We start from the raw sequence: 25,694 nt of genomic DNA, 5'->3' as shown, positions 1-25,694 counted from the left end.
CCTTGCAGTGCTTTGTATTTAATTTATACGTTGAAGACATATATAATTGTTTATATAAGAGATAGATACAAGTCCTGTGCGGCTAATATTTAAAATATTCGGACTCTTTCCTCTTAGTTTTGCATTTTCTCCTAGCTTAGCTGCACTTCAGTCAAATTAGCCACCAAGCAACGGCTGTTAAATTCCTCTTTCCCGACCACAGGCGGGACTGAAGCGTTCGGTTCGGCCGTTTTCCTCACTCAATATGTCCGCCTGTAAGGTCCACATTAGCTCAGTAGGAATGCGGTAGGCGGGGCTGCTAGGCTAGTGTCAAACTTTGGGAATGACAGGAGTGCTGCAGGATTCGCAAAGAAGGGGAAGTGTCGCCCTTGTTGGTCCTGTTTGGATTACTTTGACTTCTTTTTACGCGCAGCCCTTGGATTCACCACCTTTCTGCAGATAGTTCGGCCCCAGCAGACTCCACAGCCATGTCGGAGGACCTGAGCTCCCAACCCTGGTCCATCAACAAAGATGATTATGAGCTACACGAGGTGATTGGTATGTGAACCTTAGCTTGTTAGCTATGTGTTAACCGACAGTTTGTGAATTTGTGCCGTTAGCTCACTAAAAAAAAGAGGGGGTGGGGGCGTAAAGCAGCGAACATGAGCTAATATCTTTCAAGTGTAAAAACGAGCAGAAGGCATCCTCTTTCTCTTGAGCTAGGTTGAGTTCATCGCTTTAGGTAACTTGGTGATCCTAGCCGGGCGGTGTTGTGACTTGGAGTCGGTGGAATGCTCCAAGTGTGAGCGGTCACCCCGTCCACTGGGGCTATGCCGAAGTATTAAACGAGCGTTATACCGCTTACTGTCTAGTCAGGCTATGACTATTTGCTGGAAAAATAACTGCTTTCATTTAACAGCCGGTTATTTATGTGAGCAGCTAGCTTGATACTTTTTTTTTATTGTGCTCTAGCTAGAGGGCGTCGTACCTGTGAATGGCGAGAATAATAACTGTATTACACTAAATCAGTGTCGGTCGAATAGATTTTAAACAGAAGTGACATTACAAATAACACATTTTCCAAGTAATGTTGCTATTTTGGGTAGCACTTTTCATTGTAAAGTCTGAACTATCATCCTTTCGCGTTACTTTAGCTGGATAAGACACATACTGAAACTTATACTGCCTGTGTTCACGCCCATCTCTATTTGACATACTCCAGATATTCTTGCAGGGACTGCTGCTAACAAAAAAAAAGCAGAACATTATGCCAATGGACAATCCAGATATTATACACACTGAAGTTGTGTGTGTGTGTGTTTTTTGGGCAATTTACAGCTTGAATTAATCCAGTTATGCGAGAGCTCTTTGGAGAGGATTAATCAGTATTATGGGGCTTCTCGCCTCACAGAAACCTGGAAAAATCATGTAATAATATGCTGGGCAACACCATCAATAATGCTTTGTGTAACGTGGCCTGGGATTGAAACTGTGAGCATGCTGTTAGGCTAATGTCAGTGGAGAAAGTTTGTTTAAATAATGCATTTCTCTGTCAAACCTTCCAGTGCGACAGGAGGCATGTTGCACCTTCTCCGTGCAGCTGCAAGCCTTTGGTGGGGCCTGAGGATGGTTTTCACAGGTTGACTCGCACAAGGACTGACAGCCTTTACTTGGGTAGGGTCTGAAATGTCCCCACCCCACAAATATCTGACCCGTCCTACCTTTGGCTGACTTTGTTGAGGAGGGAGAAGGAGAAAAAAGGAGCGTGCAACACATAAGCAAACTATTGTTCTCTCCAATCAGGTAGTTTGTGCCTTTAGTTTACTTTACCTAAGCGGTGCGTGCTTCCTCCACAGGGAATCTCTGTGTTTACAGAAGGTCCATTTTACAGGCTCTAAATCAACCATTTTTGTGTGTTTTTAAAAGAGTTTAATTGAACCCATTTCTTACATTTCCCTTCAGTTTCATGGAAAATTCGAACCGGGGAACCCCACAAGATAACGCCCTGCAATTTGGCATGTGCACAGAGATAAAGCCCCCCTTGTATAGAAACCAGTTCTGTGGCATTTTCCTGCACAGTGTTGAGCACAAATTATACGCATAGGTTTGAAACTAGTAAGGGTATTTCAAGCTTGAACTCAAGCATGCTTACTTAACTCAGGTTTAGGGCAGTGGATCATGATTATTAGCTTAGCTTTGAATAGTTAAATGTTGTTTCTTCCTCTTGTTTTATAAACTACCTAAAGCTGATTATGAATTATGCCCTTTAAATGTAAAGGAACTGGTTTACCTTGTATATCATCTGAATTATCATAACCCTCTGAGTGAGGCTTTGTCTCCAGGCTCCTTGTGAACTCACATTAAACAAGAAAACTGCTCCTGTTCGGCATCTGCTTCTGTTCATAACATAGCTTGCCAACAGTCCTGTGGAGCTTTCTCGTTCTCTCTGTCATTTCTTTAGGCATGAGATGCGATAATTTTCTCTTTTCAGGCCAACTCCTACAAGAGTGATTGGTTAAGAAAGCAAACTTTCCATTTCTTATCTTGTACATTGTTTAGTCCTTCATGAAATTAAATATTTGAACACTGAGGAGCTCTTTCTGTTCTTATCATGTACACCAGGAATTGCCCTAAAATTAAGATACTCAGGGTTACAGAGTCACATATCATGATCAAACAATCTGTCAGGTATTTTGTCGATAATCATTTGTTTTATAAATTCTTAGGAAATAGTGTAAAATGTTATGACAAAAGACTTAATCCTAAGCTTGTTTGGTCCAGTCAACACATCGAAATCTGAACATACTTGGTTTATCGTTTCCAAAGCTGAAAACAGAAAATATGTGACATTTTTTCTTTAAAAATTACCTTGATTTTTTATTTTTTTTCAAATAGCTGCTGATTATTGTTCTGCTGATGTACGAAGCCACAAACAGCTTGGTTTCAGCTCTTCTCCAGTATTAAAACCTCAACAGGTGCCTGTTAATGGAGCTAAACTGCCACTGCAGATAAGAGCCGGAGCAAGCCAGGCTCCCAGACGTAAAACCCCCCTCTGCTCCTCGCTCTAACAGAAACTGTGGCTGGATACTGTACAAACTGTTTCATTCCAGGCAGATGCTGCCTACAGCCCTCTCGCTCGGCTGGAAGACTGGTGTGTCGAGGATGGCTCTGCGTACCCAGCATGCCCTATTGTTTTGGTAACTTCCCCGGGGAAAGAGGACTTGTTATTACATGGTTCACACCCACTCTGTTCACCCCAACGAACACTGGATCATACTGGACAGAGCCCGTAGGAAAATAGTACAGCTCTCTCTCCGATCTTCGATCATACTTTGGATCATTCGTGTTGGCAAATCTGAACTGGAAACTTTCTGCTCCCACTGTTTGTATCCACCGGCAACCATGTTTCCTCCCTGTTGCTTGCTCTGTCCCTTTAGATGTTTTTTTTTTTTTTTTAAATTTAAGTACTTACCGCAACAGGAAGCAATCCCCTGACTAACTTTGCTGTAATTTAACGTCAACGTAAAGGTTCAGGCCACTTCCGTTTTTAGAACATTGGGCTGTCGAGGAACACACATTAAAACGGCAGTGGGTGCTGGTGTGGTTGCTAGTCATGTGTAACATTTCTCATTGTACCTTTGAATAGTGTGTGGAATGTCAGCCAGGTATGCAGAGGAAATGTAATAAAAGACAACTGACGTCAGGCACTAAACTGGCCTGGTGAGGGCAGGAAAGACAAACTGAGAGCTGCTGCCACGCTGCTGGTCATAGCTCATGAAGGAACACATTGACACAGGCCTCACATACTGACCTGCTCCAGTAAGAAACTAATTCAAGACCAAACCTATTCTGACAGGATATCATTCTATGTTCACTGTATACCTTTTTGTGGTTAAAAATGAACAAGAGCAGTTAATGTTTTGCCTCAAGTTCTCTCTGACCAGTGTGTTCTCGTTGTTATAAAGCAAATGCTGGCTCATCATCTGAAGTATCATCTCATTCTGAGTCTGTTGAGCTGTTTAATGAAACGTTGAGCTGTCTCATAAAAATGCTTTAAAAACATCCCAATGGAACGCACAGTGTACAAATACAAACGATGTATAGGTACAGGCAAGACAAAGAATCCATAAAAACATCATGCGGTGTGCAAACTTAGTCGGATTAAATTACCTCTTGGTATTTTTATGGTCTCTGAGCTGCTTTATTAATTTTAATTATTTGTAATGCATTAGCTTTGTCAGTCTTAAGCCTATTATTCTGCTTACTATTCCTGTGTGTGTTTAGCTGTTTGCATCTGGAAAAAGACTTCATGGAAATACAACAGAATAAGAGGAACTCGGTGTCGACTCCCGACAGAGCAAGCGTTAGCTCACGGGTTAAGCCCTCGTTGGAGTATTTAAGCTTAAACGGTGAAGTCCATTGTGGAGAGAAATCTCTAGTCTTTTATGCGCCACTCACACATTGCCAGGTTATGGTATAATGCTCACAAGGATTCCCATGCCAGGCTTGTCTTGTTTAGAGGAAACATGCTTACAGAAAACACTGGCAGCTTTTGCCAAATATCATGATTGTTTTGTCAATGTTTCCCCTGCAGAGGTGATCGAGTTGTTTCACATCATCAGGACGAGACCTTTAGATGAAGAGCTGTAACAGGTTGTCACACGTACAGAATGCTAAGATTGAACATGAGGCAGATGATCATTCTACATGTGAACACAAATTTGACACTTTAACTTACAACTGACTGTAACTGAGTATCAGACAATTTCAGACAATAACTGGATGCTTTGATATCTAAAAACGCTCTAGGGAGCTACTAACTAATTGCTGGCTTAATTATAAATGTGAATTACTGGAAACAACAAAGAGGAATCGTCCATGCTATGTCAAGTTCTTGCTTTTAGATGTTTGGGGGTATTTTTAGCTTCAGCTCTGCCACAAAAGGAAAAAGGAAGAGCTATATAAACTTCATTTTTAACTATGCTTGTCTCTGTAGTAATTGCCATGTTGAAATATTAAAGACTATAAGAAAAATAAAACGCAAAAACCAGCTTTAACATGGAAACTAATGGGAATCAACAAACATAAAAGCTTATATAACTTAGTCCCTGTCAGCCGTGTCAACATGCCTCATCTTCAGCTGGTATCTGGATCATCTTCATTTGATTTTGCGTAATGAGTTAACTTAATATATAGATTTAATTTAGTCATCCAGTTCCAAAACAAGCAAAATCTTGTTGTTGTACCTCTAGAAATAGAAAATAACGACACAACAACTTTGAAGTATTTGCTTTCATTTCTGTGGTTTGACAGTAAATGCAGTCCGCTCATTCATTTATTCATTAATTTGCAAAAAAACGAAGAGGCAAACACTACTGCTTTATATGCAGCCTTTATGTCCATGCTAGGCTGTTCAGCAGATTAGATGTTGGCCTGAGTTCTTCAAAGCCCTGGCACTACTGCAGTGCTTGCCTTTTGTGAGTGTGGCTCTTTTGTGTGCTTCCTCTCACTCTGATTGAAAGGTTGCTGATGATGTGTTGTCTGTGAGAAGGACGCGATGCGACAGTGTGTGGGTTATTTGTAAGATTAGATGTTTTACTGACTTGTGTGTTTATTTAATATGTCACAAAAAGGTCTGTATTCTTAGTAAAAAAAACAAACTATTGGCTGGTTGGTTATTGAATATGATGCAAGGAATGGTCTGCATTTCCTCAATGTGGATATATTTACTTAGTTTACAGCACTGGTTAGAACCTAGAAGGCCTGCTATTGAGTAATCATGTAACTGGATACAAATAGTAGAGATGAGGCTACTCGGAATAACCTTGTGCTAAGCTTGGAAGTAGTAAATATCAAAGAGCACCAGGTCTATATTCGCCTAACTGGCTGGTAGATCAGGCTTCCGCAGGTTGCAAAAGCTCAGAGAGCCTTGCTACCCTTTGACCTTGCTGGCTGCAAACCCAACACTCTTTCCCTTTTCCATGCTCTCCACACACACATGCAAGCACACATGCTCTCCAGCTTGTCCAGCCACCCCTGACGACTGGCTGTTTGTTTGTGTGGAGGAATTTACACTCCGCTCTGTACAGGGAAACTGGCTCCCTGTGGTTCTGCCAAGGCTGAGCTCCCCATCACTGGCCGGTCTCCAGAGGTTTGTTTGGTATTGGTGGTGGTAGGGGGTGGGGGCTGGAGGATAAATTTATCAGACCCTGAGTTTTGAGCAATGGTGGAGTGATCCACAATTACTTGGAGACTGGAGAGTTGAGCAAGGCCAGCCACATATTGTTAGAGTTTACCAGTCAATAGATGGAACCCATCCACCAAGAGGCATTCTTTTATATCCTGTACATCCTGGATGATTAAAATGACCCTTACTTTCTACCAATTATGGGAAATTACAAGGAAATTGCAATTTTATTAGATTATTCAAGTGCGTAAATGTGTCTTTAATCTCAGCTTGTTGTACTGAATAGATGTTTGCTGTTTTGTTCTCAGCTTCTGTCTTGTAGCCTGAAATAATAACTCTGAAATGTAAACAGTTGGATCAAAAAAGGGGTCACGTCTTCAGGGACAGCTTTACTTTTTAATTAAAATCAGGGAACTGTTTCTTTTTTGGTTATTATGCCCTTTTTTTTTTTTATTTAAAACCTCTGCACACCACTGACTCCATAAAAAAAACTCCAAACAATGAACACTTTGTTAATTTTTGGGCATAGCTAAGATGAGGGCACGAGAGGTTAGAAAAAGCTTACTGGAGAGTAGACAAACTCACCACTCACTCTTTCACTCACCAGAGCCTTTTTGCCAGAGGGGAATGTGCTCCCAGCATTGCTCAGCGTCACGTATACACCGGAGATCTTGTGGAAACAGCCTTGTGTGCGCGTGCACAGCGTTAAATAAGAGCAGTGAGGGGGCAGTGAAATGACCTCACACGATGCGGGAACAACAGGCGCACCTCTCCTGGGGAGGATTTTACAAGCTTTTACTCCGACTATCGCATGTTTTTCAAAATAAAGATCAGCCCACTCCTGTGGGATTTACTGTAAGCTTTAATCAGATTGTTATCTATGTTTTGTTTGCTTGCATATCAAAATAGCAGTTGAAAGTTGCATAGATTCCACCCTGTTGATACGCTGATTCAAAGTTTTACAGGTCTTGGAAAGTTCATAAAATACACACATGGAAACTTACTGAGCAGTAAATGTTGTTTAATGTATACTATTAGAGTGCATGTGTTATATATGGCAGGCGATAGGTTTTTTTGTTTTTAAATTCACCTTTATGCTTGTAGTCCTTATTTTATTGCACAATCTAAAAATGTAAAAAAAAATTTGCATTACTTGTGTTTATGAGAAATAAATCTTTAAAAACTGGAATTTTCCTTGCTTTATAGTTACTGTTATGCTGTGTGTTGTGCTGTGAAAGAATGCCTGCTTTCAATTACCTGTGAACACAATTTTCACATTGTGCCACAAAAAAAAGGACATTTCTAAATAGCATAAGACCTTTGGGCTTATCCGGCGTGAGCCTCCTACCGAAGCCTCCTGGGGATGTGCTCGGTTTAGTCACCGGCTCCGATCAGGTCTGCTTCATTAGACAGGACTCTGGGAAAGCTGATTCATAATTGATGAACACACGGTTAAGCTGGACCAAAGAGAAATCGGATAAACTGTCTGAGCAGAATTCCATTTAACCTTTATGAACTCGGCAGTTTTTTGTTTAGGTGATGGATAAAAGTGAAGTTTATTATCCAGCAGTAACTATGATTTGGATGCCGACAGGGTATGGAAAGGGGCAGACAACTGAAAGGCACCCACAGGGCTTAAAGATGTGGATATTACCTGACATCACTGTGCTGTACATGCAAAAGTTTTACAACAGCACAGGCGGTCTTGTATTGACTGACATGACTTTGAATGATCAACTGAGCCAGAAGGCAAATCTTTTGATTTATCTGATCTACATTTCCCCCCTCACCGATGGTCATGAGCTTTGGTTAATGATTGAAGGAATGAGATCTTGAATACAAGCAGCTGAAATGAGCTTCCTAAACAGGGTGGCTTCAATCACCTTTACAGTCAGGGTGAGAAGTTCAGACATCTGGAGGGAGCTTGAACGAGAACCGCTGTTCGTTGAAAGGTTCGGTGGTTTGGATGTTTGATTACAATGCCTCCCGGGTGCCTTCTGTTAGTGTTTTTTGGGCACATCTAACTAGAAGGAAGCCCCCATGGTACATCCAGAATATGCTGGAAAGATTGTGTATCTAATCTCACCCTGAAACACCTCAGATTCCCCCAGGAGGAGCTGCAAAACATTGCTAGAGACAGGGACTTCATTGCTTAGGCTGCTGCCATTGCAACCCAACTTCAGACGCGGTAGAAAACGGATGAATAGATGTGTAATCAGACTGATAATAGGTTGTTTTCCTGTCTGTTTTAGGGAGTGGGGCCACAGCAGTGGTTCAAGCAGCCTACTGTATACCTCGCAAGGAGAAGGTGGCCATCAAACGCATCAACCTTGAGAAGTGCCAGACCAGTATGGACGAACTCTTGGTAAGACACCCAACACTGCTCAGTGAATGCATATTAGACTGAACATTTTTGTGACCTTGTTACTTGTCACGCGTGATCAAAGGCAGCTACTGCCTTACAGCACAAGATCTCATTCAAGGCTTTGTCTCTGTGGTCAGCGCATGTGGATGGAGTTAGTTCCACCTCTGCTTTTCATTACTCGTTTTCTCTGAGCCCTCCTCCAATCATCCCTGTCACTTCAAACACTATTCTGGTTGTTCTCTGAAGGAGGACTCCACTTACTGCCAGGAAACTATTAGACCACCACAGGGATATCTTCCTGAAGACTGTATTGTGTGTTTATACCCTCAATACAATCTTGCACCGCAGCACAGCACATCATTTACTTTATGACGTGGTTTGCAATTTAGTTCAAGAGATGGAAGGATTATATCAATTTCCTCTGCACAGAAAAATAATCAGGTGCTTGTTCGTGGTTGTTGTGTGTCCCGGCTTTGTTGGGGAAAAGTAGTCTCTCGAATGAAATATGTATTTGTCAGAGCACGTACTTTTAAAATTTGTGGCTTACTTTTCAACGGTTGCTTGACAGTTCTTTTATTTTTAACCACCTTTTTTTTAGAGCAATAAAGAGGAAATATGTCGCACTACTTGGCTTGGACGCAATGTAGGGCAAAAATTATGTAGTAACTGTCAGTTCACTTTTTTAAATGTATTTTTTCCACAGCATACACACACACAGACACAGTCACTCACACACTTGATCTCAGCTTTTTATCCAACAATGGAAAATGAGCTTTTGTTCACTTAGGCTTGACGTGAGATTGATGTATTTTTCCAGTCCTCTCGAGTACTCATCCAAAAGTCTGCGAAAGTAACCTGTGGGAAATAAATATTGTGTAAGCGTATATGCGTGCAGGAAGATCATGGCTAGAGAACGCTGGCAGGTTGCTCACTATTCAATGGCAACACTATACCGAGAAGGAACCTTTCCCCACCCCCCCCGAATTCTGGAGGATGAATCAGGGGAATGTTGCTCCCGGATTCTCGGAGCAGGCGGTCACATGGAATACAGCGAGATCAGATTTCCTGCCTGTGGTCCGTTCACCCCCCCCCCCAATTCCACAGCCTGTTGGGTGCACGGTTAAACATCGAGGAAGCGTTAAATTGAACCCAGATTGCCTCTCTAAAAAAAGCAACTATAAAATAGGATGCGACAACTTTTAAAGAGGCCTGCAGGTCTTCAATCTTAAGTTTTTGGATGCCAAAAAAGCAATAATGTGTCGCATCTTTGTGTCTTCATTTGCAATGCTGTGTCGTAGTTATTCCAGGCACAAGAGTTTAATGGTCAGGTGCTTTTGAATGACTCTGGCTGGATCAGATGATTTAGAGGCTCGCTGAGAATTACACAATTGTTTCAACTTTAACGTATTTGTTGAAACTCAGAGGAAAATGTGATCCACTGTGTTACTAGCTGTTTTGTTTTTTTTTTTCTTTTAAAGCAGTACGAATCAATTTTGGACTGTAAAAGATCCCTGAATGCCTTGACGTCAGAGTGGCTGGAGACCGATACGAGGTGTGTCAGAAAAGTTCAAGGACTGGTGTCACAAAAGATTTATTTCAAAACCAAACTGCAAACTACAAGTTTTCCCCTTCAGAGTAATCCCCCTGGAGTCTAACACACTTCCCCAGCCTTCTCTGCCACATTGTCATGCACTCCTGGAAGGATTCTTCCGGGATCCTGTGCAGCTCCGTCGTCGCAGCCATCTTGATGTCGTCAGAACGGGTCCCCTTGATGACCCCCTTGAGGTTGGGGAAGAGGAAAAAAAATCCCACAGAGCCAGGTGGGGTGAGTAGGGAGGCTGCTCCAGCACGGTGATGTTCTTCTCAGCCTGGAACCGTCAGATGCTCGGGGCATTGTGAGCAGGCACGTTGTGATGGTGAAGCAGCCATGACTTGTCCTGCAGCAACTCTCACATCTTCTCGTGCACTGAACAAAGCAAAAGGATCTCTTTGTAGACGTGCTGTTTGATTGACTGAAAGGGAAAACTTGTAGTTTGTAGTTTGGGTTTGAAATATATCTTTTGTGACACCAGTCCTGGAACTTTTTTGACGCACCTCGTATTGAGGTAAAAATATGTATTTCTGGCACAGCAATCTGAATCGGACTACTACCTGACATTAAGATAACACTGTAGCACATTTTGTCATGATTTGCAGATCAGCAGCCTCTTAGTATTTATGCGTGTGTATGTGTGCGTGCTGCAGTGGGATTGAGTCATAGCGATTGTGTGTGTGTGTGTGAGGCTCTGAGTAACCGATAGTGACGTAACATTGCTTCTATAGTGGCTTCTCTGTGTGTCTGCCATCAGTGTGATTCTGTGGCACCAGTTTGTGACCCAGCACTGTATTCAGCGTGACAATAGGTCATTTATTTTTTGCTCAGTTTCAAGGTCCTCAGACACGACAAATAGTGAATAGCTCAGGCGTAATATAGGAAAACGCAATTGGCATGGACTGGTCTATTTCCTGGAAAGTGTTTCCTTACTTTGTGGGCTAAAGCAGGGTTCAGCTGGGGATTAGCATGTCGTGATCGTAAAGTTTTAGTACCATCACAAGATTGAGAGAATAAGTCACTTTCCGTTCTCTTCATGGCATTAGGCAACGCAGCATCACTCATGTCACAGTGACATTTTAAAGAGCGTCTCGCTTCCCTGTTTTACTCACATTATTTCAAAAAAACGACTGTGGGATGGCACGCAATGTTAAGAAAGTATCCGTCAAAAGTCGCTGACTGTACCAGTGTTTCAATTAGGGAGAGACAGACAGTTTTATTAGATGGGTGGGGATGATGGTTGGATGTTGTTATTGATCAGAAGTTTTGGCCCACCCTCTGGCTGCTCATCCTCCATAAATAAAGATGGAGTTGAGTTATATTTTTAATTTAGAAGCATATAACGTCTCATGTCAAAGGCTTAGAATTAAGAGAAAACCGTCTCCTATGTATCGTTAAATAGGGTGTGTTTATGTTATAGATGAAATGTTAACAGTTTTAAAACGTATATATGATTTCATTGTGACACAAAGAAGTTTCTCAGCTGCTTCTCATGGCAACATCTGTGGCATTCAAATGTTAGTGTTAAGTACCAAAGCATTTAGTAAACAGAACGCTAGCAACTGAATGTAAATTTGTATCACCGTGATCTTCTTTAATCAGTTCAGATAGATGATGGCGTTCCAACATCCAAAAGCAGTGGGAAGCATGAAATATACTAATCTAATGGCATACTGCGTGTGAATATAACACAGATGGTCATTATCTCTATTAATTTGATAATGATGGCCTACACAGGTCACCGTAAACTCTTCTTTTGATGTCTTGAATGACTCATATATTAAATCCAAACTGTAATCAGGGAATAACGAAACCATTTGTGGAGCAGATGGCTGTGCGTGTAATGCCAGACAGGTGTGTCTGTTGTGGTTTGCAGGTTGAATGCAAGGCATAAAACTGCTCTGTGTGTTAGTATGAAGTCAACACAACACCCACGATCAAGTAAAGGCCAGAAGAAAGACTGTCTGGAAGACGTGTTGCGCTGTTTTTATCATTTGAAGCAGATCAGTCATTAAGCAGAAACTGTTTTAAATCCAAGACTGAAATTCATCAAATGTCAGCAAAAATGTGTCTGACTTGGACTTTTTTTCCCCAGACAAACTAGTAAGAATCAATTTGAAGTCTAAAAACATGTAATTGCCACCTACCAGACATAGTTAATGATGATATAGACTGAATGAGTTTTCTCTTTCGATAAACTTCTTGATCTTGACTGAAACACTCATGCATATCTATGGATTTTTGTAGTCTGTTGCGTAGGAGGTATCAGTAAGAGAAGAGAACACCTACACACTGTCCTTTCAATTGCACTAAACTTTATTAGAAATCCAATGTTTCGGTCTTTAGACCTTCATCAGGTAAAACTGAGGAACAATGAAAATGCCAGACAGATATACCCAGCACTTAATCGGCTGAGACCAGTCAGGGAATTGTATTTCCAATAAAGTTTACTGCAAGTAAAAAGACAGTAAGAGAGAGTTCTCCCTTCTTTTATGTATGGATAAAGATCCTGATAAAACTGATGTTAGGGCTGAAGAAGTATTTCCAAAGATCCTATTTGCCTTATAGTCCCTTTTATCATCTCTGCTTTTTCACCCATCCGGTCTGTTTCTCTGAGTCAGTATCCCAGTAAAATTTATAGGCCAATGACGCAGTTCATGCAGGAGAAGTACAGGCATGACGTGCCTTTACATCAAGCAAAAGTGTTCAGAAATCTCTTTGTTTTTCCAGTCAGAGCTGAGATATCTGTAAAAACCTCCACAGAGGAAAAATTGAATCATATGTCAACGGTTGCAGGTTGAAGGTTACACAGTGAGAAGGGGTATGAATGGCTCTGAGTGATGAGAACATTTCCAGGATCTTTGCTGCAGCATAGGTTTACAGTGACCTAATCCTCACAACAAAGCGTCTCTCTCATTCTCACATTGTCTGCTGGAAAAAGATGGGAAAACCTGCCAACTGCCAGAGCACGATATCCTCCCTGTTATCCCATTGTTTTTCTTTTCTGGGGTTACCCTGGCCCACAGAGCTGTGGTGACCTGCCTCCTCACTGTGCTGAGAACAGAGGGGGGTGGGAGGGCTTCGCTGAAGCCAGTTTAGCAGCCAGCAGGCTATATCATCATTATTCCCTCTCTGCAGTATCCAGAGACAGAATGATGGGGGAGACAACCCACATCGCTCGCTGTCTGGCTCAACAGACTGGAAATTATTCAACTGTTTGATAATCAGGAGCAGCTTAGTTTAGAACCAGGGTGGTATGTGGGCTCACCTGTTGGCCAGAACATTAGTACTTGTCAATTTAAATGCAACCTGGTATGATGTCTAATAAAACCTTTCCCCTTTTATTACTATTTCAATATTGAATCATGGTCTTGTTGTCTTTTTTTTGACAAGAATTTACATGCCAAAGTGAAACATTTGTTCAGAAAAAGGAATGTCAATAAAATACAAATCTAAAACATAAAATAAACAATTGGACAAGCATTCACACCCTTATAGTCAGTGTTTAGTAAATGCACGTCTGGGAGCAGTTACAGCTTAGAGCCTGTGTCAATGCGTCTAAATCAGTCTTGCACGTCTGGACATTCCAATTTTATCCCATTCTTCTTTGCAAAACTGCTCAAGCTCCATCAGGTTACACGGGGATCGTGAGCAAACAGCCTTTTTCAAGTCTAGCCACAAATTCTTAGTTGGATTAAGGTCTGGGCTCTGACTCTGCCCCTCCAGAATATTCACTTTATTATCTTTAAACTTCTGTGTAGCTTTGGTTGTCTACTTTTGGTCACTGTCTTGCTGGAAAAAAACAGTCTTTATTGCAGTTCTTTTGCAAAACTGCACCAGATTGTCCTCCAGGATTTCCTATACTTTGTTGCATTCATTTTATAGTCTACTTTTACAAGCCTTCCAGGGCCTGCCAATGCATCTCCAAATAATGATGTTGCCACCACCATGCTACACGGTGGGGACGGTGTGTTTGTGATCATGTGCAGTGTTTCATGTCCGTAGAACATAGCGTAAACCAAAAAGCTCAATTTTGGTCTCATCAGGCAAAAGAATCTTCTTCCATTTGACTTTAATGTCCCCCACATGCCTCCTGAGCTCTCCTTTAATGTGAGCTTTATTCAACGGTGGCTTTCTCTTTGCCACTCTCCCATAAAACTTTCACTCCAATCAAAGTAAAGGCAACAGTTGCTGTACACATAATCTCTCCCATTACAGCTGCTAAAGCTTGTAACTCCCTCAGTCCGGTCATAGGTGTCTTGGTGGAATTGTTCTTTTGTCTTTGTGGTGTTGTTACAACCAGGGGTACTGATTCACCAGTGACTGGACTTTCCAGATACAGGCGTCTTTATGCTACAATGACGTAAGGCACTCAGATGATCTCCATTTCAGTAATTGTATGACATCTATGACCAACTGACTGCACCTCTATTGAATTAGGTGAGTTGCTTTGAAGGAGGTGTGTACCTATGGAATCACTTGTTTCACATCCTATATTTTTAATTAATTGGCATTACTTGGTAGAAATCTGTTTTTACTTTGTAATGAAAAAGTATTTTTTTTCTGAATTGACCATGATTAAATGGTGAAAAGCAATAGAAGAATGAAACTTTCGAGGTGGGGAATTCTTTTTTATAGGCTCTGTAGCTTGTAAATTTCTTAATCTCTTCTATTTTTTGACTGTCAGTCCTCAGAACAGTTGACCTTACAGGTCTGTGTGCATTTAAACATGTCTATACCTGTCATAGTCTGATGACTTTCATGCAGAGTCTGTATCCACCCTTATTATGACTCGGTTCATGTTTTTATCCCTTCTTGGTCAAATGCCTTGTAGAGACACCATGATGTCCCTTGTCTGCCGTAGTACTTCTTGTTGAAGGCTGTAACTGAAGACCACAGGCTCAATAGTGATGGCTTCACAGCAGAGGCACACTGCTGCTAATGCACATTGTGTAAGCTAAGCATTTATGCTGATGGAATATCTGACTTCGATTGCTTACTGTTTGACCTACGAGCATCTATCGATTGATGGCTTTTACAAATGTTTTCAGCTTGAGTGTTAAGGTTTCTCCTTTGACAGGCTTTTGGTTGTCATGGTAAAAAAAAATCAATACTTGTATTCGAAACACTAGGAAATTCGAGGAAATATGATAAATTGTGGTAAAACCCACCATAAGTTCCGAAGGTCGATACTGATTGTACTTCGGTGCATCCAGTACAGAGTTTCTAAAGGTTTGGGACATGTTTAGGATAGCTTAGCACAAAAACTGGAAAAATGGGGGGAAAGCTCACCTAGTTATATTAGTTGTGGTATATTAAGTCATAAGGTGCAGTGTGTTGGTGTGTGACATGTTTGACACATACACATTAATTTAATGTCAGTGTTTTCTTTTGACTCTGGGTTTGATGTGCAAGAATTGTATTCCCCACTTATTCCTTCAAATATTAAAAATGTTCAGGTGAAATGCTACTATTGTGAACAATTCTGAGTTTGCATTGTAACATTTATCTGTACCGATTAATTGTGATATCGACATATTAAATACCCTGCTTATAAAACATAGCCCATGTCGATAAAATCACTTGTTTTGAACTTGCATAAATCCGACATTAGAACTTCTTACGTAAATTTTGGTCACATACCTGTTTAGTTGGTGTACTGTAGTAAATGAGTAAGGAAACTTGATGGTATGCTGAGCTAGCGTCTACTTTAGCCTGCATGTGAGGTGTTTAGATGACATGGTTTTAATTGTAGTGTCTATCAGTAATAGTCTTTCAATCATTGTCTATTCTATCTATTAAGCAGATGTTCAGCAACTGAGGCTCTAGAAGATTCATTGAATTCAGGTGAAGAAGAACCTTAAGTCTTATTCTGATGTATAGATTTGTACGTTACCAGAAATATAGCATAATGTTCAAAAGAAAGCAGTGCTGTTTGTATAAAATCAGTGAATAATCTTGATCTCAATATTGATCAAGATAATCGTTATTATCATTCTGGTCATAATCTTGCATCCCTGCACTCATGATTAGACAATAGCTGCAAATTATTATTAATGTCATTAGTGGTTAATCTGTCTTTCATAGTGTTTTGAGATCTTAAATAATCAGGAAATGTTAGAAAATTCTTCAATTTCCCGTAGAGCTGAAGGTGATATTTTCTGAAACCTTGTTTTTTTTGTTTTTTTCCAACCAGCAGTCCAGAATCCAAAGAATTTCATTTGCTTGATAGTTTGCTGAATAAAATGGCAAATATTAATTTTGAAGATGGTAAAAAACTTTTTTTTTTTAATGAATGAGTGTTCAGTTACTTTATTCACTGCCAGTAGCTTTCTGTCCACTAACACTTGTATCTGAATTACTGCCATTATGTCAGCTCTAAATAAACTTCATCTTTGTTTTCAAAGGAACTAGGATTTTCAGTTTGGTAATATTGTAGTATTTTAACTGTTCTTTCCCTGTAATATAAACATTAGTTGGCACTTCATAAAAACCTTCAAACTTATTTGCAGCACAGGGTTTTCGAGGGTTTATTTTCAGAAAAAACAGGAAAATGCATAGATTTCTGTCAAATAAGGTAACGCAGACTTATTGCCTTTACTGCACGCACATCGATCACGTTTAGTGTTTTGTGTTGTCACCCCCCAAAGGCCCATCCTGAGCTGGAAAAACCCGGCAGTATTATTCTTGGACGACCGCAAGGATTTAATAACTGGTTAGCTGTATTAACCTGATACCCTGATAACTCACTTCAGTTAGGTCTCAAGTACTTACATCCCTTTTGATCGCAACAAGTACAAAGATGTCGTGGTTCACATGCAGAATGTAACTGTGGGGCTCCAGCTACAGGTTCTACCATTTGTCAAGTGCTCAAGTACTCAAGAGCAGAAACAAATGCGAAACCTCTTTGAGTCAGTGGTCCCACCTCCGAAGTCAGCTTGATTTTATTTCTCTCAGGAAGCTTGTCTATCCTCAAATGACTTTTGGACTGGTGCTGAAGTGATGGATTAGACTTCAGTGCCAGCATTACCTCAGCTCCTCTGCTTTCCAAGTGTGCGCGCGCGCACACACACACACACACACACACACACACACACACACACACACACACAGAGGAAGAGCTTTACAGCTGTATAAAGGCTGAGTACTGGCTGTTTTTTTTGTTTTTTTTGCTTCTGCATAGATGTGCATTACAATGACCTAGCCTATTTCTCTTCTGACTACTGACGTCATGATGATCTTAAGTATCGCACTAAATTTCAAGAATAGCTGAAGCATCAAAGGAAAAAGCATTTATTGTGACTGCATTCAGTTTAGTTCCTCACAGCTTTTGGAAAAAAGTCGAGTAAGAATATTTAGCGTCAGTTCAACTCACTCATACCATATCTTCTAACTGCTCTACAAATGTTTGTTTTCTTCAAGACTCACGTCATTAATAAAATTGCATTGGCTGTGTTGTAATGTTTCAACCTATTTCCACCAAAAGCTGATGTCACAGCGTGTTAACAGATTACACCAGCTTTATCTAACCAATGGAAAATAAATTCATAGTCTGTCATCAAACAGTTCTGATTAATTGGATTTTGTCTCTTTCATCTTTTCTTCTCTAACAGAAAGAGATTCAGGCCATGAGCCAGTGCCACCACCCCAACATCGTGTCTTACTACACCTCCTTTGTGGTAAAGGATGAGCTGTGGCTGGTTATGAAGCTGCTCAGTGGTGGTAAGTACGCAGTATAAATCTTTTAAGAGCTTTAAAGCTTTTATTACACTGCCCTCGACTTATGCCTGCCAATCTGACTATCTATATCATGGACAGACAAATAAATAAATGTGATTGTTTGCTAATGAAAAAGAAATTACTGTCTGAGACGGGGCCCAGAGGATGATTTGGCTTGCCCTGCTAGCCTTAACTCAGTATGGGCTTGGCCTCTCATAATGAGAGGGGGCCAGTAGGAAGAGCTGGGCTACTTGCTGTAAAGGATGTGATTGCAGGGAATATGACAACAGTGATCCTCATTGTGCCCCTTGTGAGCTGCAGCTCTTTCCGGGCTTTAACTCAGTACAGTGCAGCAGCTAATGACAGGGCAGAGGTAATAACAGCCCACAGGCTGGTGTCATGGCATCCATGTGGCAGCGCTGCAATTAACTAGTGAGAGGAGCGTGAAGAGGAGGCCACCATGGAGGCTAAAACCTCAGAATGCAACAATTGCATCTGGATCTAATTGTGTTTTTGGGTTTTATTTTTGTGAGCAGCATTGTAAAACAAATTATAAAACTACAGTAACTGATAAAGTATTTGTTGTTCTCCATCAACCTGTGGGGGAGAAGAGATTTTAACCAAGACCGTTTAGAGCTGCTAGACACAAACAGCATGCAGATGAAGGTGTCCTGTGCCAAACATTTGATAAGCAAGAAGGAGCAACTTGATGAAAGCAAAGGTTATCTGTTTACAGAGATGCACAAAATTGCTACTCATCTCCCTTTCCACCCTGGTTTCATCTCACACACTTAATTATCCTGGTACAAATGTACACAGATACATCCACACACTAAACATTTACACTCTATTTCTGCCCTCCCTTGTTTCTCTCAGGTCCCCTGTGTAAACAGCGTCCCACTGTAACGGATAGTGCCCAGGTGGCATGCCTGGCTCCCTCAGATGCACTTGAGTCATGAGCCCATTGGCAGCCGCGTTGCAGCTGGGCCCAGGGCACAGTGCCCGCCAAGCGACGCTTGAGCAGACGGCCAGCCTCACAGCAGGAGCAGACACTACTTAAGATGGCCTCTCTCATTCCCCTTATCCTAGTTAAACAGGGGCCCTTGATGTTGAGTTTTATTGTGTGGAGTAATTAAATGATGGCCATGGCGACGTCTGCCATGGAGACAGACCTCAAATGAGGTCGAGTTTATAGACCATCACTCCACAGGGCAGAGCATACCAGCCCAGAGGAAGGCCAAGTCCTGTCTGCTCCTCCGGCTTGATGGAGCGTAAGAAACCCTCCACCCTCCGACTCCATCCTGTCTTGTGCCTTCCGCTTTTGAAAAACGAATAACAGCTCGACAGTTGATCTGACAAAGCTCTGACAAGCTTTTATAGTGACGGCTTATTGTAGAAGTGCAACATGATGGATGCACATTCCTACAGGTGTCATTGCTAATGGAGAACAATGTTAGATTACATACCGTCTTACTCACTCGCACCAGCTTAGCTAAATAATTAGCAGATGTTTCCAAAAGCAGTATGTAAACAATCATGTCAGGGTAGCCTCTTTTTAATATGCCTGAGACACTAATTTTACTGATGACAAGCAACTTGTATTTTTGTGACATATTTTGGATGCTATTTTTGACTGTTGCTGTGCTACAGGCTTGGGGCTCTAGTAGATAATACGCTGTTGTGTTTCACCAGTACATTCATTCCCAGCTAGGAGTATTTGTACCCCAGGGTGTGCAACAATGTGAGACTGATCTTTAGTATATTTGTTACAGCAGTTCTTATAAACTACAAACTCCGGCAGACCAACAAGGTCAGTTAGTTGTATCGTCTACGTGACTGGGGTGGGCGGTATTTTTTGGCATTATTGGGGGGAAAAAAACTCCATGATAACCTTTCAGAATTTTGTAATTCATGTGGTCTGAGAGGAAACATCTGCACCTCTTCTTGGCTCCGTTTTCAAGCTTTAGAAATATTTAGCCAATCTTGGGCGTTTTCGCCCATAACAGGTGAGATCACAACTAAGTCAGTGGAAAGAGGAGGATGTGGTGCTGTAACGGGTCGGCCAGGTTCGAGTCTAGTGTGACGCCACAAATCAATGTAGACTTTTAGCTCGACTATCTTTGCGGATTTGAACCTCCTCTGGTTCGAGGGACTTAGAAAAGAGGGAAGAGGGAGGAGTGTATCTTTTTTATTGCCTTTTTCAGATTCCTGCCTAACCCAACTTTAAGACCATATATAGTTAATTAGAGGGTGTGAAAGCCAATGAGCCAAGAAACCAAAATTGATCACTAAAAGTAATGAATAAATGGGTGCAGTTTCTTAGTTGTATGCCACTTTAACTAGTTGTAAAACACTTTTTTCACCTGTGGCCCGTAAACTGCATTTTATTGGTCTTCAACTGGTCTGTTCCACTCTTAACTGACAGCAGTGTCATAACACTGTTAACTGGCATATACCACTGGAACGAGAGCAGCATATGATTAGTCACCTTTTCATCTTGGTGTTGCTCAGAATTTATCTTGTATGGTGAATTAAAAAATTCCGAATAGTAAGTTAGCGGTGATGCTTTTTAAACCAATCCTAGGTCCCATTACAGTATCCTGTTGTAGGCATTATGTCATGAGTTCACACAACTCAACCAAGAGATCTGTTCTGCATTCAGGACAGACCTCCTCCCCGACAAATCCGTTCAAGGCCGAACCTGTAGAGCTGAGTTTCGAAGTAGATGTGCTGCAGGCGTAGGGCTTTTCAGGAAATTCCTGTTCTGTATGTGACATGTGAACAACTGTTTCTTTAGAGTGCCGCATAACCTGTCACTGACTGAATTCACATCGGGGAGGAAACCCACAGGGACAGAATATGAGTCATGCCAAAGCAAGCAGAGGAATGTGTTCCCAGAAAATTAATGTGAAGCTCTCCCCGACCTATCATGCCTGCTGCTGAGCTCAGTCGCATGCTACTCTGCGTAGACTCCAGCTAAAGGCAGATTCTTATTCAGTGGGTTTGTCACATCATAAGGTGGCCCTCAACTATTGCCAAAATTCTGACAGGGAGCAAGAATGAAGATGATGAAACTCTGTTTTACGTGCAGAATTATCTTTGTTCACTTTTGTGTCATATTGGGCTTTCCCTTTGAGAAAATTGTGTAAGTAATTAAAAGTTCGGCCTGAGCCAACAACCCTTCTCTAACGCCGCCCATACCTTGCTGCAGTCCTTCCCATGCCCCACCCTCACTTTCCTCCTCCGACTTTACTTGGCATTCCACATGGGCCTTTAGCACAGTTGGCACCAGCTCTATTCTCCTTCGTCCACCTCCCATATCCTCTCTCCCCGCCCCTTTTACTCTCTCATCCTCTCCCTCGGTCCCAAAGCTCCTGCTCTGACCAGGAAAACAGAACGGCTGTAAAGGTGATGTTCTTGGATGAAGCGGAGTTGAGCAGGGTTATGTTGAATCCCTGGCTTTTACACGGGTACAGTTTTTGTTTAAAGTCCTAAGAAAGGGAGAGATTTGGTTAATCCAGCATGTAACTGAAGTGATGATTTGGCATTTTCCTGAGTATTTGCATGCTGTACAGTTCACTCCGCTGTCAAGACTTAATTTATTCCTAGAGATTCGTATAAACTCTTCCTCTGGGGTTTTGGACATGCACCGCTCGAACCAGGCCAACAGGTGTCGTTTGTCTTGCCTTTCCCATGCAGAATGAACCTTTGGATTGTTAACCTGTCAGTCAGTGTCAGCTTGCTGAAACAGCCTAATGAGGCATGAAGAGTTCAATCAGATGAATTTGAAAGAGGCTGACAAGGCTGGCATTTAGTGATCCTCCAAAGCCCGCATCACGCTGTGCTTGTCAGCACTTCAGGACCTTTTCCTAGAGCCACCTCAGCTTAAAGGAGACTTGTCAGTGTATAATTTGTGAAAATTATTTGCTCGACACTGTTTGTCTTGCTTTAACCTCTTTGTATATCTTTAGTTTCCTTAAAGAAAATGGGTGACAATTTGGGAAACAAATGAACATGTTTATTAGTGAGCTTTAGATGTACAGTAGAGAGGTTTTGTTTTCTGTGGACAGGATCTGGCTTTCTTTAAGTTAAACTGAGTTAGCCAGCTGCAGGCAGTAGCATCACGCTGAGCGTAAAGACTTCATGGCAAGAAGGCGAATTAGCACATTTCTCAAAATGTCAAACTATTTCTTTAATGATATAAAGATAAAATGGGGCTGTAACTTTTCATATCCAGTTGAGCAAGACTATAAGGTCAGACACATTAACTACTTGGCCCCTTTCTCATGTAATCACACATTCATTTGTGAGCTCATTAGGACTGCATTTCCATCTAATTTGGACTCGGCTCGATTCCCTCTCAGCTCCTTCCTCGTTGTCACCTGTCACTTCTTGTCACTACCTCTCCTCCCTCCAGCCATTTCAGACATGGAGATGAAAATCAGACCGAGTGCAGAAGCACAGAGAGAGGAGGAGAACCGTGTGTGAAGGAGGAACAGAGAAGGAAAATCAAACAGGCAGCCTTTTCTCAATGAGCTTCAAAGAGCTGTCACATCAGAGACGCTAGGCTGCACTCTTCCTACACTCTCCTCTCACTTTTTTTTTTTTTCCCCCCCTCGATTCACTCACTCACATCCTCACATATACACCCACTGTCTCACACACTCAGACACACATCCAGGATGCTTTTTCCCGCCTTCCCTCCACCGCCTTCGCTTTGAATGGGTTTGTCTTCTCTCCCTCGGTGCTGAATCACATTTTCTTCTGTGCACTGTCACTGCACGAAGAACCCGTTGAACTCAGCGCCTCTCCCTCACTCCCTTCTTACTCTGCCTTTCTGTCTCGCTGTGTCTGCGACTGTGCAATAACGCTGTCTAGTCTCAGGTGGCCCATCATCCGTGGCTCCCCTGGGTAATGCAGTGAGTGCTCGACTGAGTGCCGCGGGCGAGGACATCCTGAAATGATTGAGCAAATAAATATCTTTGCACCCCTAGCCTGGCACTGTTGCTAAAACACAATCAATTTAATCCTGGAATTGTGTCATGAACAGTTTCTGGACCTTGAAGAAGCCATTTCCAGCTTTTGTTTGCAAGTGCTGCAGCTGAGGTTGGGTGTGTGTGTGTGTGTGTGTGTTAGAGAGGCAGGGACAGACAGACAGTGTGCCAGAGTGATGTTTGTGTTGGTGTATCACTGCAGCACAATAAAGCTTGTCAGGCAAGTGACACTCTTTTGGCTCCTCTGCTTTGTCCCCATTCACCAGTGTTGTCCAATTTTGTGTCATACCGAATGCAAATACTGAACCTCTTTTCAGAGAGATGTTCTTTATTCTGTGGAAAGTCGCACAAAGGAAATCATACACCGACAGCAGTCTGACTTTTCAGCCAGAGCACTCCTTTATGCAGCAGGAGCCAGGCTGTGGGAGACATGGCGACCTGTCTTTTTTAGCCCTAACCAGGCCAGGTCAGTTAGCAGAGCTGCACTGGTTCTCCATTTAGCGAAGACAAAAGCAACTGTTTGACTTATACCCTCAAATATTAACCTGCACACTTAGTGTGGAGCAGATTTCTGCTCTGTTGCAACGTCATTAAAGTCTGATTCGCGCCTAAATAATGAATTTGAACAAGTTAAAGTGAGCTGCAGCGAGGCAGACTGTAATGACGATATGATTAAGAGTTAAATCCTGGAGCTATAGACAGCAAATAATAGAGTGTCTCTGACAGTAGCCATGGTGATTTTAACTCTGCACATTTTGTGACTATAAGCTTTGAATTCAACATTCAGATGGAGCTCATTTGCATGAAAAATCACAAACAAACTTTGTGTGTGTCTCTACACTCTACATTAAAGTTAGTAGACCAAAAAATGTCATAAGTTCAGGTGCCGATGCTTTTTTCTCCTTCAGACTTAAAAATCATAGATTGCACGGCATAAATTTGTTTCAGCGAGTGGCTTTACCCTTTAAAATGTATGGTAATGAATGCTCTGTCTCGTCTCCCTCCGTGATTGGTTTGTTTTGCCATGGCCGAGTTTAAAGGTCACGCTGCTGTTTACGGGTTAGGACTTTCTGACTTGACACAACTAAATCATTTGGATTTTCAATAAAATCCTTTTTTTTGTTGTTTTTTTACTGGAACTGGGAAAAAAATGGTCCTTGTGTCCTCAAAATCTAATTTACCCAAACAATATAAGATTATACATGAATTAACTTAACTGAATATCTGCCAATCCAACGGGAAGTATGCGTTTTCATAAATGTGTTTTTGTTGAGAGTCATGTTGTCATCAGTTGCAACCAGAAAAAATTGTTTCATTGGCCTTTTTTGGGGGGGATGGGTTTGCTTTTCTGTCTGACTGTCTGCTGTTGACAATCACAAATGTACTTTTTTAGCATAGATAAAAGAATGATGTTGTAAGTCTAGCCTTTTTATCAACCAGGTTTGTTTGTTTTCCAGGCTCAGTGCTGGATGTGATCAAGCATATCATCTCGCGAGGCGAGCACAAGACGGGCGTCCTGGACGAGGCCAGCATAGCCACCGTGTTGAAAGACGTGCTCGAGGGCCTGGAGTACCTACACAAGAATGGACAGATCCACAGGTAGCGAGACTTGTTCCCCTCCACACTGGTACCATAATAAAACTGACACAGGACCTTTTATCACTGCTAAACACACAGGCTTTATTAGACTTCACCTTAACGATTTATAGAGCAGAAGTACTTCTAAGTCTGCTTCTGACTTCCTCTTCTGTCTCCCACCTCGATTACACATGTCATTATGTTTTTATAGTGGACAATCTGTGTTGTGCAATGCATTATCAAAACGCTGCATTGTCAGGCTTCCACTATGGAAGAGGCTGCTGCTGGAATAAATTTACATTTTAATGAAGAACTAAGCATTTTCTTGAGATGACTATGAATTCATGTTTTGAAGATATAAATTTCATATTAATGAATACATATGTCACATGGCGACGTCGTTACAAAATGTTCTCCTTTCGTTGGGCTCATTAATGTACACGGTGACATTACAGGCTATTTTTAAACATTATGGTGATGAATTATATCATTATGTGCCATTTATCTTGATCGGGCTTCTGTTTTCTTCTATTTTTAAATCATCTTGTCGCGTATTTCTTCCGTCTTAGTCGAGAAAATGAGGGAAATCTCTGGCAACCTGTGCAGAGTAGTTCATTTTGTTAATACATGGTCGAGTTCAAAATACAATATGCTGTAGCGGTTTGCATTCTTCAACGGATTAGACGTATGACTGCACCCAGGAAATTTTCAGACAGCCACTTTGACTTCTAAAGGTCAGGGACGATCCTGGGATCTGTCCAGCGATGAGTCGGTATACTTCACCGATGGGACTGCGACAAACGTTCCAGAAGAAGTGGCAGTAATTATGAGTTTATGGTTTGCCATTATAGAATGGTTATGAATGAAAATCACTTCACCTAATTTCCATTTTTTCCTCAACACACGATATAAGGAGTGAACGGTTTAATAAAACTTTAAATTGGAAACTTCTGCAAGATGTCTGTAAGTAGATCAACACTTCCAGGCCAATAAACGGTAAAGAGCTACTTTATTAATATGTATAAGTGAAATGAGTCAATAGCAGATTTGCATGCAACAGGGAATGTGATCCTGAAAGCTCTCCACTTCAGTTCAAGACCTGGCTAAGTCACTGCTCTCAGGCTGTTACAATGAACTCTAAAGCCTTCACAACGCTGCTTATGCATTTAATATTCATTACTCACTTTTTCATACTCCTCCTCTGTTCTCCCACCGGCACACACACATAGCTGAGGACAGGCTACATGTGTAAATAATGCATCGCATTTTGGCTTGGTTAAG

At 41.6% G+C, this 25,694-nt stretch overlaps 1 protein-coding gene across 1 annotated transcript; it reads left to right on the top strand.

Moving 5' to 3' along the window:
* The first annotated feature begins 256 nt into the window (after positions 1 to 256).
* oxsr1b (oxidative stress responsive kinase 1b) lies at positions 257 to 24,563 on the top strand. The gene is made up of 4 exons (XM_008297723.1): positions 257 to 537; positions 8,419 to 8,531; positions 17,736 to 17,844; positions 24,293 to 24,563. The coding sequence occupies exons 1-4, from the start codon at positions 468 to 470 to the stop codon at positions 24,436 to 24,438; spliced, it is 438 nt and encodes a 145-aa protein (XP_008295945.1). The 5' UTR covers positions 257 to 467; the 3' UTR covers positions 24,439 to 24,563.
* Positions 24,564 to 25,694: the final 1,131 nt, after the last annotated feature.

Source organism: Stegastes partitus, unplaced genomic scaffold (genome assembly GCF_000690725.1).
Source record: "Stegastes partitus isolate 25-593 unplaced genomic scaffold, Stegastes_partitus-1.0.2 Scaffold1242, whole genome shotgun sequence".
NCBI lineage: Eukaryota > Metazoa > Chordata > Actinopteri > Pomacentridae > Stegastes > Stegastes partitus.
This window is presented reverse-complemented; position numbering and strand designations above follow the sequence as displayed.

Bases quoted from the DNA above. Each gene is read 5' to 3' on its own strand.
- oxsr1b (XM_008297723.1), top strand. From the start codon at position 468: ATGTCGGAGGACCTGAGCTCCCAACCCTGGTCCATCAACAAAGATGAT. The intron at 8,532-17,735 runs GTAAGACACCCA...CTTCTCTAACAG, and splicing joins CCAGTATGGACGAACTCTTG to AAAGAGATTCAGGCCATGAG. The intron at 17,845-24,292 runs GTAAGTACGCAG...TTTGTTTTCCAG, and splicing joins TATGAAGCTGCTCAGTGGTG to GCTCAGTGCTGGATGTGATC.